Source organism: Akebia trifoliata, chromosome 1 (assembly GCF_017979445.1).
Source record: "Akebia trifoliata isolate Shusen 1 chromosome 1, ASM1797944v1, whole genome shotgun sequence".
Lineage (NCBI taxonomy): Eukaryota > Viridiplantae > Streptophyta > Magnoliopsida > Ranunculales > Lardizabalaceae > Akebia > Akebia trifoliata.
In genome coordinates, this window is record NC_141375.1 from 32298525 (window position 1) to 32313333 (window position 14809).

At 37.0% G+C, this 14809-nt stretch overlaps 1 protein-coding gene across 1 annotated transcript; it reads left to right on the forward strand.

Annotated features, from left to right (window-relative positions):
* Positions 1 to 9772: 9772 nt before the first annotated feature.
* Positions 9773 to 12336, forward strand: LOC147411828 (putative disease resistance RPP13-like protein 3). The gene is given in 2 exon segments (XM_086432464.1): positions 9773 to 10792; positions 10795 to 12336. Coding segments are annotated over 2 exon segments (2562 nt in total).
* The last annotated feature ends 2473 nt before the right edge of the window (positions 12337 to 14809 follow it).

Here is a 14809-nt window from a genome sequence, read left to right on the forward strand (position 1 = left end):
TAGTTACAATCAGAAATATCATCTAATGTTGGATTGCCTACGTCACGACCACAACATAGCCTATCCTTCTAACCTTCAGAGATAATATGAATGATGCTGAGTCCACACATGAGCAATAACCTTGTCACATTGAAACAACTGACATGATTATTGAAGTCGATTAGAACCAGCAATTTCCACCATTGAAAGTTGTTCCTACTGGACTCCCACCAACCCTCACCAAGCTCACCTTATGTGAGAATCACCTATCGAAGATCCAATGTCAAAGAAGGAGAAGCTACCAAATCTTCAAATACTCAAATTGTTGAAGCGGTCTTACAAAGGGAGTAATATGGTTTGTTTTGCCAAATTGTTGCTACTCATGGAATTGGTTTGGCCAGTGGGGGAATTAATAATCAATTAGGGATCATTACCCAACCTCGATCATTTTGTTATCAATAACTGCATTGATTTAAAGAGGATCACACAACTCACACCTAACTGCCCTTCGCTTCTTAGACCTTCAAAATCCGACCCCAAAACTAAGACAACAAATTCAAGAATTTGTGGAAAAGGACAAGTTAGCCACCAGAGGATTAGTAGTTGAACTACAGCAATGCTGAAATCTTAAGTGAGAGGAGGTGCGTAAATTCCACATTAATGATTTAGTTTCTTCCTTTTTTTTTTTTTCCCTTTTTTTTTCCACTAAGGGCATGTTTCATTGCATGGAAAGTGACTTTCTATGAAATTTGAAATCCATGGAAAAATAGTTGTGGAAAATAGGTAAGGTTGGAAAATCAAATTCCATTGTTTGATTTTACTTGGATAAAATCATGAAAAAAATATGAGAAAAAAGAAGAAGAGGAGGAGGGGGAGAGGAAGAAGAAGATGAAAAGGAAGAGAGAGGGGGGAGGATGTGGCGGCGGTGGTAGTGGCAGCAACGGAGACGGTGGCGGCGGAGGCGACGACTACAGTGGCGGTGGAAGTAAGTGAGGAAGAAGATTGGAGAATGTGGTGGTGATGGTGGCAACGGTGGCGGCGACGGAGGTAAGTGAGGAAGAAGATGATGAGAAAGATGAGGGGAGAACGTGGTGGTGACGAAGAAGGTGAGAGAGTGAAAGAGAGAGAGAGAGAGAAGGTGGCTAGAGATGATGATGACAGAGACGACGATGGCAACAGTGACAACGGCGATGACGACGACGACAAGGTTAGTGTAATGGTGGTGGTGGTGGTAGGGAAGAAAAAATATGAGTGGGGTTTGGAGATGGAAAATATGGGTGGATTTTTTTATTAGGGTGGAAAATGAATTTGTATTTCCATGTGCAATCAAACACTTGAAAAATGTCATTTTCCACCCTATTTTCCATGTGCAATCAAACATACCCTAAACTCACTCTCTTTTTTGTAGTAGGGGTGGCTAAGGCAACAAGTAGTGGTAGGCAGGGGTGGAGTCAGGATTTTTCAATGTGGGGAAAACTAACACACTTAAAATTTTAAATTTTTTTGTGGGAGTAATGGATTTTGTCTACGTGAGGGCATCTAAGACATTTGAAAATTTTAAATATTTTTGCAAATGGTGACGAATTTTGTTTTCCACCATTCATATTGGCCACATTAGCCTTTTATTCTTATAAGTCTTAAAAATTCTTATGAGAGCAAGTGCCCCATTGCTCCCACTGTAAATCCACCCCTAGTGGTCAGGGGCGGAGCTAATAAGGAGCTGGTGGGGGCAATTGTCCCCACAGAACTTTGAGACACTCCTATACTTTCAACTAATCACATGCCCCATTTGTCCCCACTCCCTCACCTCTCTCCCCATTTGCCCCCACACCCTCACCCTCCTCCAATTTTTGCACCACCCTCCCTCCTCTCAATTTTTTTTGTTGATGACCTTGCCTCTTGACCGGGCCTTCTCATATACTAATTGGAATGACTTAAATATCCTTTTCTTCAACTTCTAATAAAAAAAACCTCTGAATTTCTCCTTAAAACTATTCATCTTCAAGTTCTTCAACTATACAACTAACCATAGTTTGCCCCCACTACAAGAAAATCCTGGCTCCACCCCTGCTGGTGGTAGGCCTATGTATGGGCTTCCACAAGCATCTAGTGAGTAGTACCAACGTCGTTTTGTTCCAATTCCTTTATTAGCTTTTTTATTCCCTCTTAAAAAACTATTGTGGATTCATGATCTGTGTTTTGTAATTTGTACTACGGCCCTACTTGGTACACAACAAATCATTTGCATTTGCACTTCATTTGCACCGCAAATGTTTGCAATGCAAATGGTTTGAATAAAGATAATGCTGAATACTTGGTACATAAACATACAAATGAAATTACCAAATTATTCAAATTACTCATGCTTAGTAGATGCCAACCATATCCACCAAAGAAATACCATCACACAAGTGCCTTGTCGGGTCCGTTCTCTACAGGAAGGATAATGCTGAACTAACATTAAAATATACATCGTGGGGGACATTTCTGACGTGGATGAGTGTCAGAACCATAGATTTACATTTCAATGTTACTCCAACACGACTCCTTCCTACATGAACCAACACACTTGGTCAAAAACTCTGTATTTTTTGTTTAAGTATCAGTCATAATCATTTTTTATTGATGGTCGTATAATCCCTCCCTCTCTACTTGTATGTTTTTTATATGTGAAGAACCTTCGAAGATGGAGAGTGAGATAACAACAGGAAAGGTTGGATCAGACTTTGTAGAATAGAAATTTGTTGATAAAACAAACGGTTGAGATGCTAAGGATTTTCCAAGAAAAACACATCTATAAAATGAAGTTATTAATTCCTATAAAACAATAACTCAACGATCTATTTGATGGTTGAAGCTAAAAATGACCGGTACATGTAGCATCACTCCATTGATTCCTCAACTTAGCACAATTTTTTTTATTTTTTTTATTAATAACTTTGGAATTGGCTATCTATCAGATGTTTGAGATGATCACCAGTTGCGTTTTCAAATTGATGATGAGAATACAAAACCCAAGATCTAGCAATGTATCTATATGATGAAATAAATTAGAAACAATAAAGAAAAATCCAAATTTACGTGCCTTCGTCCATATAATCAATAAATTTTGACTATGAGCATATGATTTTCTAACGTCGATCAGCGTCAGAATCTATAGAAGAAGTCCATTCGTTGCTAGAAGAACCAAATAGTGAGGCCATAGGAATGGTCTATTTCAAACAGAGAGATCAATGGGATGTCTCATCTGATCGGATCAAGGAAAATTCTATTAAGCAGTAGCAATGGTAGATCAGAGAAGAGATGATCTTGGTCTCACTTGCCCCTCCAATTGGCGTGAAGTTTAAATGGGTATGGAGAAAATAATTGACATAGATAACGATTCCCATAAAAATGCAGTTCAGATTCAAGTTTGCTTTTCTATTGCCATCTACCTTTTTTTTTATCGGTATTGCCCTCTGCAGTTTTGGAATTAAGGAAAACAATTCTTAGAAACAAAATTATTTTCAATTAGGAATATTTACAAAAACATGATCAAAATTTAGGATTCCAGCTCACTGTTCATTTTAATTACCAAAACATATTGGAGGTTTTAAAGTAACAATTTCACAGGTTTAAAGTGACGATCTTGCAGGTTTTGCTACTTTTAACGAGATCATCACTATACAAACAAGCGAGATTGTCACTTTGGGAGAAAAAAACCGCTGGTTCGTCAATTTAAACCTGCAATCTCATCACTTGAAAAATCTGTGATTTTGCACGGTCACATTTTGATAATTAAAATGAACTGTGAGACAAAATCGTAAATTCGTCAAAAGTTGATCACGAAATGGTAATTTACCCTTTAAATTATGGTTTAGAGGGTGTAGTGTCCGGGTCCAATATTGCATTAAAATATGATTAACCATTTATTGATCAAGATAACCATTGACTTCTCTTTCTTTACCCACTTGTCCTCCTGGAGCGAACACTTCACTTTTGTTTGAATTTTGGTGGTTATGGCTTTGTTTATTGGATAGCGTTATTACGACCCCATTACGACTCACATTGCGACATATCGTTTGTCTTATATGGGCAAAAATATTTGGAATGGGCTGATTTTTTGTGAGGATGATTTCTGTGATAAGGGGATCATCCTGACAAAAAATCATCACAATCCAAAACTAACCCCATCAAAATTGATTTACAAAAATTGGACGGTCTAAAATTTTTCAACTTGTAAACATGGGACTAGAAGTTTCATAATGAGCTGATTTTTGACAAGGATGATCTCCTCACCATAGAGATCATCCTCACAAAAAATCAGCCCATTCCAAACATTTTTGCCCATATAAGACAAAATGGTGTGTCGCAATGTGAGTCATAATAGGGGTATACGGAACCCGACCCTTGTTTATTAAGATTTTTTGAACAAAATTTTCGGGGTGTATGTTGTGTAATTGGACTGATTCTCTACATATACATATGGGAATGGTGTCACAAGGTCATAAATCATGTATTTATTTTATCCATACAAATTATTTATTTTGGTTTGAATATCATTTAATTCCAATTTTTGAGTGCTGATAATATGACACGGTTTTGGCACACATCGTTGACGTGTTTGCTCGCAGTCCAACAAACATTTGACATGTGGCATGAATGACATCAGCAATAGAGAAATTCTCTTGTTTGCTTCTCACATATTTGTTTTTTAAGATTTCAAATCTTAAAAAGGGTCGTTGGCCCACATTGATTATCGCATTTACAATCCAACAACTAAGTCTTAGATTTCATGAAAATATTCATATTAAAAAAAAATAATAATAATAATATTTTTCAAGTTTGATCCAAGGTGTTGATATGGACTGCCAGAGAGTACCCAAATTTAAAAATAAAATTTTACGATAAAAATTTATTATTTTTTTAAAGTTCATATAATTTTGTCCTCTACAATTCCATTGTATTGGAGCATGTTTTTTAATTTCACAAGGTGAGCAGATCAAAAAGTTTTTTTTTTTTTTTTCCCACTATGGGCAGGAGAGAAAATGACGTCATAGGCGTTAGCCAAAAACTACGACATATTATCAAAATTCTAAAATTCTTTTATAGAATTCGATGTATTTAATGAGAAGCTTATGCAACGGAATTCTTTTAAATAATAATTTGGAGGTAGTTGGAATGTACCCATCATATTAGCCTGTGAGACAATTCCCATAGAGAATGGGTCCACGTCCAATTAAGCACCCATAATTTTCTTCTAAAATCTCAATAAACAAAGCCTCTACCACCAAATCCAAACCCATAACCAATAGTGAGTAAGGAAAGAGAGGTACATCAATGATTAATCGTCTTTGAAATAGGTTACAGGCTTAATTAAATACTATTGGACCTGGAATATAGATCTCGGATCCAACACCCTCTAAATCGTAATTAAAAAGAAATCTATTCTATGTGGAAGAAATTGATTAATTTATTCTTAATTCCTTGGGTAGATGGCAATAGAGAGAAAAAATTGAGTTTGAATTGCATTTTTAATGTGAGTCACTTTCTATGTCAATTATTGAGAGGAGAGTATTAGTTTCATACCACCCTCCCAAGGGGTTGATCTAGTAAGTTGTGAATGTTAGGTTTAATTAAAAGGTTGAAGAAACCCTCGAATAGGATTAGGACCCCAAAATAATGCTAGTTGAGTTTGGGACCAACAAAGCCCTGTTCAAGCCTTGTCTCCTTATTAGATAATTGTCCAACCTTATCCTATGTTCCAGACAACCTTAGCCAATTGATCTAAATTTGGTCTTCACATGATAGTTGTGCCACTTCCACATAATCGATCATGTTAGCTCCATCTAAGTACATTTCTCAGAAAATCCTAACCATTCAGATCCAGCCAATCATATATTCTTTTTTAGACGGCTTCTTCCACTGTTCCACATTTCACTTATTATGCCAATATTTATTTAGTTTAAAAAATTCATGATCTCAATTAAACTTTGTTTGACATTAGAAAAGCGCATTTTCAATTTTGATATGAGTAGCCATCCAGAATGGTGTCCCGCTCCTATAATAACGTTAGGTGTCTGGAAAGCTTTGGGCCACATCCACACTAGGGAAACCGAGGTCGAAAGCTTAATATGGAAAAAAAATCATGTCCTTCTACAGCTAATTAACCTAAAATTAACAATGGAAAATGAGACTTCTCGAACATTCATCTCAGCCGTTGCTTTGATGGAATAGGCTACCATTTTCCAATAAAATAAATAAATAATCTCATTTGAATGTGGGAAGTTGGAACTAGATAGAACAAGGCCATGCACCAGCTTGTAACAAGGTGGTCTCGTCGTAAAATATTAATGGTTACGAGAAAGACTTGCAGTCTTTATTGACCATTTGATCAATCAAGTATTTCTTAGCAAATAAATAATATCAAGAGATGCCATGCCATTGAGTTATTAGTTTATGATCAACTAAGAGTATTATACTTTAATGAGTCGTGCTATCCATTTGCAAATTAGTTTAGAATTAATATTTGGATCCAGACAAGATTAGGTTTATTTTTAGATTAGAGTAAATTTAAAATAAAACTATATTTTGATGATGATGAATTTAATATAAATTCAGGTTAATTAGATCTAGAGATTTTGCCCTTTTATCTATAAGTAACCCCTTGTATTCTGATTTTGAAATCAACAAGAAAATTAATAAAAATCCTTTTTAAGTTTAGGAGATTGATCATCTGGAATTGATCCGGTCTACCTCTAATCAGATCAAACTCTTATCTTTTTATTTGTGAATTGAACTTCATGTTATGATCAAGGTAGTAACATAATTGGCATGGGAAACGGATCCCACATACTTGCAATATAGAGAAACTTAAAAGTTGCCTTTTATATTGCCAACTACCTATGGATTCTAGAAAATTTATTTTTTCCCACTTGTACAAATTCATTTAATTAACCGTCACATTACAACTATTTTATTTATTGACCTGAACATTCAACCTCTTGATTGGCTTCTATTAATTAAGCTAGCAACTTGATTATCGCGGTGTTCTCACTGGTGTTTGGTAGGAAATTTTTTCATTGACATCTTAAGAAATAAGAACGATATATTTGCAATGGTTGTTAGGGCTCCAACCTAGGCGGATTGGCCTGACCTCAACCCAATTGTTGGGCAAGCTTAAGTTGAGTTACGTAGAAGATAAGTTGAGCTTGGATTGAAATGTCTCAACCCGGCCTCAATTTGAATTGAACCCAGGTTTAACTTTCGGACAACCCAACTCAAACCTAAACCTGATGTTATATACTAAATAAAAATATTTGTACATTAGTAATATATTTTATTTATTTTTCTGATTCCATCTAATTATTATGTCTTTGTAGAAAATCGGATATTATTAACGTAGTCTTTGGTTTAGTATGGTTTGTCTAAATATTCTATCAATGATGGATTTGAAGGTTATATGCTATTTTTTTGTTAGTAATTTTGTTGTTGACGTTGTATTTGTTTTTTAAGATATAGAATTTATTTGTTGATCAAATTAGGGTTATTCAACAAGATCAACCCGACCAACCCTACTAAATTATCTAACTCAAGCTAACTTGAGCTCAGGCTTGATGGTCGGGTTGAGTTAAGGGTTCTGCCACTTGGGCAAAGTCTAGTTCTACCCTCCAACCGCCTAGGTTTGCAGTCATAACGACTCTAGTGCTTACCACAGGGGTTGAGGGTAATACATACAGTAAATTCATCATAATTAAGATGATCTATAGTTTTGCACACATGAATTAAGATCGCAATTTTTAGAGTTCATGAATAGAATGCCAGCTATCTCTTAAGAACAAATCCAATCACATGGGAGTGTGTATCTATAAAATATGTATTAAATCCCCAAAAGAGCCTCAAACATCGTTTGAAGACAGAAAAGTCATCTACAGAAATGCACTATTGGGATGTGATGAAAAAAATCAGATATACTAGACATCGATTCCTAAGGATACATTTCTCTTGGGAATCTCTGACATTCCAACGGTCATATTGATGTTTCGATAGGAAAACTACAAGATTCCTAAAGATTAGTACTATCTCTTTAGGATCAGTAAACAAACTCATAGGGATCCATTATATAAGTATCTTCTTATCGGAACCATCCCATTGATGGATAGCCTCAATGGTTCAACTTCCACCAAAAAGTTATGTTTACTCCATCAAATTAAAGGAAAACACTAACATCAAGAAATGTAAATGTGTGGTCTTTTTCGGGCTTCCACTCCTCAATATGAGAACGATCTTCAAGTGATTGGCTTGATCGTAATTTGACGGTATTTAACTCCTTGAATGGTCGAATATGTAGATCAATGATCACTACTATGACAATTGAAGCCGAGAATGAAAAAGAATGAGACCCCGGTGCGGTGCCTACCAAAGATTAAGTCAATAATAGTGATAGATATTTAGAGAGAAATGAATTCTTTCGAGAATTTAGGTTTTGAATCCTCTCTTAATCTTTGATAAGGGGTTTTATAATTGAAATTTAGGGACATGTGTCACCACACGATTGGTCCAGGTTTACTGCTAGATGTGGATTGCGTAGGACGGGTTGTTGACTCTGCTCTTGGATATTAAGCCTATACCTCATTAATGATAGCACTTGAATTAGATTAGTAGTATCTTAGTGTAAATATTTCGTTAATATATGATTTCACTGTTTAGGGTGGGTGAGTCAAGGAATGACATGTCCATAACTTATTGTAATATTTGTCTTAAAATAACACATTAAATGCTTTGATCCGATTGTGGGAAAGTGCTCAAATCTCCTTTAATGTTTTGTCTTAAGAATTTGGAGGGCCTTAAACAAAAGTTGTCCATGCCTATTTGTGGATATATGGAGTCTAATTCTGATTAAGCTCGCAAAAGTGCTTAGTTCTTAGTGTACCATTCGAGTTAATTCCCCTCAACTGGGGGATCCTGTATTGGTAGAAGTGGGGTCCAGATGCTTTTCACGAAAAAAATGTTTTAATTATTCTTTGACACCCGTTTGACATATCATAGATTTTTCCTCGGGATATATAACTGCACCTATTTATGGAGATGTACAATTATATATCTGAGGAAAAATATATATGGATCTAGCCCATGTCACGCCAAGGAGGATATGTCCGAGGGGACGTCAGAAAATCAGTAATCCATATATAATACTCGGTTGAGTTTTCTATTTGACTCGGTTAATTTATTGAGTTGACTAATTAACTTGATGTATTGCCAAAGTTAACTTTAGAAGTTTGCTCCATCGAAATCATCAAAATCCAACCAAATCGACTCTACTCAGCCGTTTCCACTCAAGTAGTTTTAAAAATTAAGACTATGATGAAAAATTCATTTGATAGTTTTCAAGGAGGGCAATCAGACAGAAGAATTTATTTTCCCATGACCAATTTTGGATCTGTATTCCCTTGAAAAATAAGGAATCCCGCAAAAACAAACGGTCCCCAAATAAAGTCAACACTCTTCGTCTTAAAATATAGGTTATAAGAAAGACTTGCACTCTTGACCTGGTGAGCCTAACTAATTAAACAAATAAAGCCGTCATTTCAGACTCAGGACACACCCATGTGAATCCATGTGAATGTGATACTGAGTTATTGGTTTATGAGAGGTACCTAGTACCTACCATAGAATATAGAATAAAACGTAAGCACCCACCCTCCTATAGTACGTAGTACTATATTCAAATTATTATATAAGGACGGTATTGTATAGCTCCCCCTCACAAGGCAAGAGTTGAAAAAAATTAAAGCTTCTTGAAACTCTTGGAGAGATGGCGGACACTGTTATCTCTTTAGTCTTGGAGAACATAAACCAGCTGATACAAAAAGAAGCAGGTTTGGTTCTTGGAGTAGAGGATGAAGTGAAGTCCCTCTGTAATAAGCTGGAAATGATGCAGCCCTTCCTTAGGGATTGTAGGAGTGTAACCCAAGAGGATGAATCTGTAAAGGTGTTCCTAAATAAACTCAGAGATCTAGCTTATGATGCTGAGGATACTATCGACACATACGTCATTTCCACTACACAAAATAGTAAGAGGGATGGGCTTTCTAGGCTCCTTCACTTCAGCAATCCGTTAATGAAGCGTGAAGTTGCAAAAAAGGTCGAGGAGATCACAAAGAGGATGGACGAAATTTATGCTACTAAAGAGAAGCTTGGGATTGTTACAAAGAAGGGTTCAGTAGATCGCCGTCTGTCTCGCAAGAAGTCTGATGACAATGAGCTAGCGTATGTTGTCGGCTTTAAGGCTGAGACAAATATGTTGGTGGAGCGGCTAATCGGAGGAGAACAGCCAGAACTCGCCGTCATTTCCATTGTAGGAATGGGCGGCTTGGGTAAGACTACCCTCGCACAGAAGATTTACAATCATCCACGCATTACTAACGGGTTCAAACGTCGTGCATGGGTGAGTGTATCTCAAGAATATAAGCCTATCGAACTTATGCAGGGTATCCTAAAACAATTTACAAGAATCACAGAAGAAATGGAGAAGATGGATGAGCAAGAGTTGGGAAAGGTGCTCCAAGAGCACTTGACTAAATTCAAATACTTGATAGTTATGGACGACGTCTGGATACCTCAAGTCTGGCAAGACTTGAATTCATTCTTTCCCAACAAGGGGAAGGGAAGTAGAGTCATGATCACGACCCGCGATAACAAAGTAGCTGTGGAAGCCCATACAGAGGCAAATAGCCCTCCGCACGAGCTACGTTATCTAGACAAAGAAGAAAGTTGGGAGCTATTCCGAAACAAGCATTCCGAGGCCAAAATTGCTCTCCAGAATGGGAAGAAGTGGGAAGACAGATCACCGAAAAATGTGGTGGGCTGCCACTAGCCATTGTTGTTTTAGGAGGATTACTATCGGAACAGGAGCCGAACTTCAAGGAGTGGAGAAAAGTTACCGAACGTGTGAGTACCTATCTCGATAGGCGTCCAGATCGGTGTAAAAATATATTGGCTTTAAGCTATGATGATCTTCCTTATTACTTGAAGCCGTGTTTCCTATATTTTGGTATGTTCCCGGAAGATCATGAAATCCCCGCAAGACAGTTGATGCAGCTGTGGATAGCTGAGGGATTTATACAAGTGAAAGATGGAGAAACACTGGAAGAGACTGCAGAAACATACTTGGAGAAGCTAGTTGATCGAAGCCTTATCCAAGTGTCTAGTAGGAGGTCAGATTATGGAGTGAAGACGTGTCGTATCCATGATCTTTTGCGTGATCTATGCATTTCTGAAGCCCAAGAAGAAAGACATTTCCAGGTTCATGGGTACGTAAATTCTCCTCCCTTAGCTAATGCTCGAAGACTTGCTGGGAATTGTGATACTCTCACAGAAGTTTGTTGCAGACCTGAGGCTGTTGCAAATCTCCGCTCTCTCCTTTGTTTCAGTCAAAGAGTGAATAGGTTGTCCGATCAGTTGGGATCGGATGCTTCTAGCGATTCTTCTTTTCCTTCCACTACTATTTATAAAAGTTTGCCATTGCTTAGAGTGCTGAGGATCGAGCATTCATCGTTTAGTGTTGATGCTTTCAGTGGTGAGAAAGGGAAGCTGATTCATTTGAGATTCTTGGGGATAAGTAGCAAAACTGCCCTCATAAATATTTCACCTTCCTTGTACAAAGCTTGGAATCTTCAAACCCTTAATTTAAGATTGAGGAGATTTTTTGATGCGCCAGATGGGATTTGGAAGATGAAAAAACTGAGACATGTGTATTTCAGAGGCCCTACCCGTCTACCAGAGCCGTCACGCAACGAATCCTCACTAGATTCCCTTCAAACTCTGTCCTGCATATGTCCCAGCAGTTGTTCAAGCCAAGTCTTGTCAAAACTACCCAATCTTTTAAACTTGGGAGTCTCTGGTGATTTAGAATCCCACATGGATGCCTTAAACAATAATCTCAAGATATTGAAGCAGCTTCAGACATTGAAGTTGGTAAGCACAATTACCCTTTCTTCCGATTCACGGATGATGACGAGAATACCGAGTGAGTTGCCACCAAGCCTTACCAAACTCACCTTACGTGACACTGCACTGCGGGAAGATCCAATGCCCGTGCTAGGTGAGCTACCAAACCTTCAAATTCTCAAATTGGTGGGCCAGATATATTCTGGGAATGTCATGTGTTGTCCAGATCAAGGCTTTCCACGACTCCAATTCTTGCAAATTGTGGGATTGAAAGCATTAGAGAGGATAGTAGTCTCCGAAGGAGAAATGAGAAACCTAAATCATTTGGTTGTTCGTCAATGCCCTTCTTTCGATTTGGAGCAAGTAGTGTCATGGCTGAGGTCAGGGCGGACTGCCCAGCAGCAGGATATTCATGTTGAGCGCACATAATCAATGTATGGCTGGTGTGAGGTCGGTCGTGTGTGAGGTAATTAAATTCCACCATGCACCTTCATTGATCTATTACTAAACTCATGTTTGTTATTGTTTTTTTAATTATTTACTCTTTGCGAAGAAAAATATAGTGTGAATTGATAAGGTAGTTATTTTTTTTTTTTTCTTCTTTTTTTTGAAAAACAAAAACAAAACTAGGGTTTATGCATACACTATTTTTCATAAAAAAAATCATATTTAACTGTTTGTAACATTTTTTTTCGGACTGGTTTTTACTAAGAATGATTTTGACTAGACTCTTGATAATATGACTTGCTAGGTGTCATACTCAAATGACTCAAGAACCGTAGATCTGCACACGGGATAGACGGTTCCCTCAGGATACACTTTTTATGAGGAAGTGCAATTGTGTATCTCAAGGCATACAGATCTATGGTACCCAAACTTGTCACGTCATGGAGTCATTTGAGTATGCCACCTGGCAAGTCATATTATCATGACTCTTTTGACAATTAGAAGAAAAAAAAATCAAATTTGAATGGTATCAATTCTAATTACAAATTTAAACAATGTTGTACCCAAGAGCCCTATTAAGTAATAGAATTCTTCTAATATATATATATATATAAGGCACATTCTCTATTTATTATTGTAAATTTGTTTTTCTAGTACATCTACTGCCTGTTTGGGAGAAATTTGTATCACTAAATAGGAGATATGCTCCTATGCAAACAATTGTGTTGCGACACAATAATTTTGGTTGCACCCACAATGACATTCTGCTTAGTGATGGGTCCTACTTTGTCTTCAGTTTATACATCATTTTATGCTTAAGCTAAAAATCTCTTGGAAGAGAAATTTGTAGCTTTTAACTGTTTTTCCTTGTAGGGAGGAGATGGTTAAGGCAACAAGTGGTAGGTGATCCGATGGGCATCCTCAAGCATTGGTGGTGGTGGTGGTGGTGGCGGCGTACGTTTTTTTCTCATCTCTTGGGAGTTATTTAATGGTGGAGAACTTCTTTAGTATTCTACTTCTTGTGTTTTTTTATTTTTCCGACTTTTACTTTCAGTTCAGAATTGTAAGTATATGTTGGATTGCCTCAGTTTGTGAAACTTAGAGGAGAAGGGGATGTCAATGTGGCAGGTGGATTTTACAGGATTTCTCTTTGTAAAACAAGGGCCATATAATTTTTCAATATTGCTTTTCGAAACATTTCAACGAAGCCCAACCCCATGTGTAGTACTTTTCTTGATCATGAAAATCTCCTCTTTTAGAGATCCAAAAAAGTTTCATTTCTGGAAATAATCAAATCACCTCAATTTATCTAAATATGATCACTATTCCATTCTACAAGCAAAAGTATGTACACTGGTCTGATTAAAACTATCATATCACTACCAACCTTTCAACCATCTGTTATTTCTGAATACTGATTTCTTATGGCAAAGAGAGAAGAAGTTAGAACAAATCTTAATTTCGAAATTGAATGTAAAAAAAAATATTACCTAAAAAGAAATGGTTGAAGCGTGCACAAAGCACTGTCCTAAAACGAAATTCGCCCCTGCTACGGTACCACAGTCTGTAGGCGTTCGTTCTGCAGGATTCAACAACCCACGTATCTAAAAGGGTACTCTAAATTGGAACGTAACTTCGAACTCGACGATGTTGTGTGCTCTCACAATGAATAATAAATTACTGATAATTCGAAAATATTAAATAGCAGAGAAAATCAAGTAGTTTTAATCGATTAAACAATTGATATAATGACTGTATAGAATAGTCACAAACTGGTTCCGAACAGACACATTGTGGAATTTTTAGATAAAAACGGACCTTGAAAATTAAAGCAAAAACGGGCCTTTGCGTGCACCCACGTGAGGTGTAAATCTGAGAATTTGCAACCCCCTGCGCGCACACTCATTAAGGTTTTTGGACCGGTGGATCCAAATTCCAATTAGAACCATGGGTTTCCCTCTTGGACCCCCGTGAGCCCGCCCACTACTTCTATCCACTTTAAAACTAGTAGAAGCACAACTACTTAAGAATTGTAAATCAATTTTTCTCCTAGTCGATGTGGGACTAAAATTTCTCAAGGCAAAATCAAAACATTCAACTAAACATAAAGCAATAAAGTAAAAAGTAAAAAAGCAAACATGGGATTTAAATATCCTATGGTTAATAGATTGATTTACCATATGGTTGCAACTACATGAATATTAAAAGGTTTTCTAATTCAACCCTCTTAATTCCAACACCATCCACCCACAGACCATGTAAAAAAATCAAATTAGCTTAGCAAGGAAAAGATGCAAAAAATCAAATTAGAATGCTACCCAGTGTACATACTTTTGCTTGTAAAATGGAATAGTGATCAAAGCTGGTTGGTTGCTAAGAATCATGGTATACAAAAAAGATAACCCCAAGGGGTTGGCACAAAGAATAGGTCAAGTGTTCGAAATCCCATGAAACT